Below are 3,892 nucleotides of genomic sequence, written 5' to 3'. Positions count from 1 at the left end.
CTGTGGCATCTTTGAGGAAAATGTTGAGTCTTGGTAGCCGAGCTCAGCCCGTCCTGGTCTCCTGGGTCACTCAGCCTCATCCTCTTCATTGCACCTTCCTGAGTGGCCTCTGGTGAACAGAGGCCAGCATGTCTGGGTTGTGCACATCCTCCTGCATGTGAATAGGGTTTTTATTCACAAGTCTGGAGATCCTTGGAGAACATAGAAAACACCGTTCAGGGGGAAGGGTGGTCTCTTTGAACGGCTTCCCATGGGCACAGGGCCATCCCTCGGGGAATGTTTCATTGTGTCGGGGCCCATGGAGTGGATCCTGACTCCTGGCGACCCCGTGGGAGCTCTGGCTGCACAGTGGGCTACTCGTTGAGCTGATACTCAAGGTCAGCCGTGTGTGCGGGAAAACAGGAGGCTGTCTGCTTCCATACATAGAGTGACATCCTCAGGGGCAGTTCTACCCTGTCCTGTAGGGTCCTTGGATTTGACTTCAGTGAGGTTTTGTTTGTTTGCTTTAGTGACCCTACGTGGCACAATACAGGTGCCCCAGGGAGTTTTCTGGGCTGGGGACCGATTGTCTGGTAGTTTCTCCTTAGGAGCCACTAGGTGGGTCCCCACTGCTGACTTTTCGGATAGCACTGGAGTGCTTTACTGTCTGCACCACCAGGGACTCCTGAGACACATTAGGGCAGATAGTTTGTCATTGTTTGTTTTTCATCTCCTTTCTTCCACAGCTCACATGGTCTCCGAAGCTACACATCTCCAGGGGAAGAGTCAGCCCCCTCTTTCTCCTGAGTCTGTGGGCCATGCAGTCAGACGCCAGTCAGACGCCTGCCACCAGGGTTCCCCGAGAGACACACTCGCACTTTTCAAAATTCATTTCAGGAACGCTTGGGGTGGTTTAGGGGGGAGCCTTGATTTCAAGGTTCTTTTCTTGTTTCTCTGGGAGGCTTGTCATGGTGGCTGCCGACCTTCTGCCACCTGGCTGGTCAGGGGCTAGGTACTGAGGTCCCTGAAGGAGAGGGCAGAATGTGGTGGCTGGAGGCCAAGCCTCCCGGGCACCAGAGAAGCATTCCCACCCAGCAGAGGCAGAGGGAGGCTCCAGGGACGGCCCCTCAGTCTGGAGGTGGGATAGAGAAGGAATCCTGGAGGAAAGTGGGTGAGAAGCCCTTACCATCTGTGCCTTTCACGATCTGTGACGGGGAGCCCATGCCCTAGCCTTGCACCTGTAGGAGCTGATGGGCTCCCCTCGCCCCTCCAGTCACGTTCTAGTTCTATCCTGTTGTTTGAGAGGGGCATTTCTTTAACAGATCACTTCCTGCCATGCCGCCGCAGAACCAGTTGTAGAGCTAGGGTAAGTCCAGTCTGGTTTAAGTCAGGCTTCTCCTGACTCCAGGAGGCAGGATGACCGAGCAGAGGCAGCAGGGGGCACAGGCTGGTGGATGGAGCACTCTGAAGTTGGCCAAACGAATCCACCCTTGGTAGTCTGCTGATGACTCCTGGGATCAGCAGGCAACGCAGCAGGAGATTGAGGAACCAGATGAAAGATCCAGCCCCCGCAGAAGGTGAAGGGCCACCGAGAGGTGCTTCTCTCTTATACAAAAAGGCTTATGACAGTGAGGAGCTCTTAGCAGGCTGTGACGGGGTTGATAAATTGAGCTCCACCCCTACCCCTACCCAGGAGTACCTAGTTGACGTCATCCCTAACCTTCAGACCCTGTGTGTACTCTGTGCCTTTCCCCACAGCCTGGGGTGATTCCGGCGCCCCAGCCCCCTGGGCAGGGGTTGTCCCCACTGCATCCCCTGGGAGTCCGCACACTGTTAGCTTCACCGAGTGATGGAGTAGGATGGTGTCGCGCTCTCTCCCTCAAGATGAGACTCCTTTTTGCTGCCGCTGTTGGATGTTTTCTTAGTTAGGACTTGTTGTGTTCTGTGTCATCACGTCACGTTTCTAGGAGGGGCCGCTCCCCCAAGCTTTGCATCTCCTCCCTTCTCGGCTCACACATCCTAACTGCTGCTCCCTCGTGTCTGTGTGTACGCACGCAGGTTTTCCTCTCTGCGTCCCCACACACACGCGGGGCCCTCTGCACCGCCATCCTGTGGGTGCATTCATGGCACGAGGATTGAGTGGGGCCCCGAGGCCACACGTGTGGTCCAGGCCAGATCACAGGAGGCCCCCGGGGTAGCTTCAGGTTGTTCCATTGATCCTGCTCCTTGGCAAGTCCTCTCAGGGCTGCAGCCCACTGTGGGATCAGATGGCAACGAATCACCCGGGCTGTGGGGCTGAGGCGCCCTGGGGGCTCGGTGGCTGCCAATGGAAAGGTCTACGATTTGAACCCACCCACTGCTGCCCTGGAGAAAGACGGGGCAGTCTGGCCACGCCAAGGGCAGCCCTTGTCCACCCTGCAGAGGTTCTCAGAGTGCCTGGAAGCCAGCAAGTGGAGTGTTTCTCTTGTTGTTCAGTTGGGGCTGGCAGGCCACGTGTGTTTGCAGAGTTCCTGTGAGTGGAATTCAGAAAGGAGCTGGAATGTCCTCAGAGGCCCTTGTTCCTCTCCCCCTGCTGAGCCCGTTGTGTCCCCTCCCTCCCCCTCAGGTTGCTGTCGCCATGGCAGCGGTGGACAGCTTCTACCTACTGTACAGGGAGATCGCCAGATCCTGTAACTGCTACCTGGAGGCCCTTGCGCTGGTGGGCGCCTGGTACACGGCCCGCAAGAGCATCACTGTCGTCTGTGACTTCTACAGCCTGGTGCGCCTGCACTTCGTCCCCCGCCTGGTGCGCAGGGCGGACCTGGTCAAGCAGTACGGAAGATGGGCCGTCGTCAGCGGTAAGAGGGGCCCGGCCCGGCTCCAGGGGCCGCTCAAGGGACCTTCTGGGTCAGGGGGTGACATGCCCAGGACTTCTGAACCGGATTGTGGAATCCAGCCCACATCGGATGGGTCGTAAGGGAGGGCTGTGTCATTGCAGAGAAGAAATTAAGGGGCAGACAGAAGTTTGGGGGTGCACACCCCTTCGGTGGCATCAGGAACCAGAGAGAGAGAGTGCATGTGTTTTTTACATCAACTTATATAGTCTCAGAGTACGCAAGCCCCCTCCCCAGCCAGACACCTACCTACGCGTAACAAGGTGGGCAGAATCTTAACCCTAGAGGTCTCTGGGTTCATTGGGGGAGTAGCCTACCACCAGTGCTGGGGGCAGGTGTGACTGTCTCCTGAGCTGGGAGAACAATAGCAACAGTCTGTTCCTGTAGATCAAGCTTCCGGCCAGATGGCAATCAGCCAAGTACTTGTAAGGGGTAAACATTAAGGCAGCACTATACCGGGAGGCTATGGTGGGGATGAGTTCTAATCATGAGAATGGGATTGGGACTCTTCTCCAACTCACAAACGTGAATGTCTCCCTCGACCCGAATCCTGGCCTCCCAGGCTGCTTCTTCATGAGAATAGAGAATTTGGCCGCGCACATGCTCTTCCCGCACCTCCATGCCCCCACTGGGCATTCTTGATGGAAAAATGGTGATTGAACAAGTGTGAGCTCCAATCAGAGTTCTACCTTCACCCGAGGAAGAGTGTCCCCGGGGCTGGCTCTCCCTCTGCCTCACTCCCCAGCTCCTCCTCTCAGGCTGACATGCCAGCCCCACTTCCAGCTCCCTGGACACCACCCCCATTCTCAGAAATGCCCCACCTGCGTGATTTGTCGCCCTCACTGATGGTTGGTGTCTGAAAAGCCCCTCCTGCCACGCAGTCACCCCAGACACAGGCCTGAGAATGCCTCGCTGCTGTATCTCAGGTCAGCTAGGCAAAGCGCCAAACAGAGAGCACTTCACCTCTTGGCGTGTCGGGAGAGGGCTTACCCAGCACCTATCAGCCTGGGAGAGGCTTTACCAAGCACCTACCAGCCTGG

The 3,892-nt window shown here is 56.9% G+C and overlaps 1 protein-coding gene across 2 annotated transcripts in view; it reads left to right on the top strand.

The window, feature by feature from the left end:
• Window positions 1-464: 464 nt before the first annotated feature.
• Window positions 465-3,892, top strand: part of HSDL1 (hydroxysteroid dehydrogenase like 1) — a 9,914-nt gene continuing 6,486 nt past the window's right edge. Inside the window, exons 1-2 of one of the 2 annotated variants that reach the window (XM_045293727.1) lie at window positions 465-1,556; window positions 2,585-2,816. In XM_045293727.1, the coding sequence (XP_045149662.1) occupies window positions 2,597-2,816 (220 nt within the window). In that variant the 5' untranslated portion in view covers window positions 465-1,556; window positions 2,585-2,596. Of the gene's footprint in view, window positions 2,817-3,892 lie in introns of both variants that reach the window. The other variant, XM_045293726.1, reaches the window with a different exon arrangement.

Source organism: Echinops telfairi, unplaced genomic scaffold (genome assembly GCF_000313985.2).
Source record: "Echinops telfairi isolate 266 unplaced genomic scaffold, ASM31398v2 ScPeMD7_2291;HRSCAF=2852, whole genome shotgun sequence".
NCBI lineage: Eukaryota > Metazoa > Chordata > Mammalia > Afrosoricida > Tenrecidae > Echinops > Echinops telfairi.
This window is presented reverse-complemented; position numbering and strand designations above follow the sequence as displayed.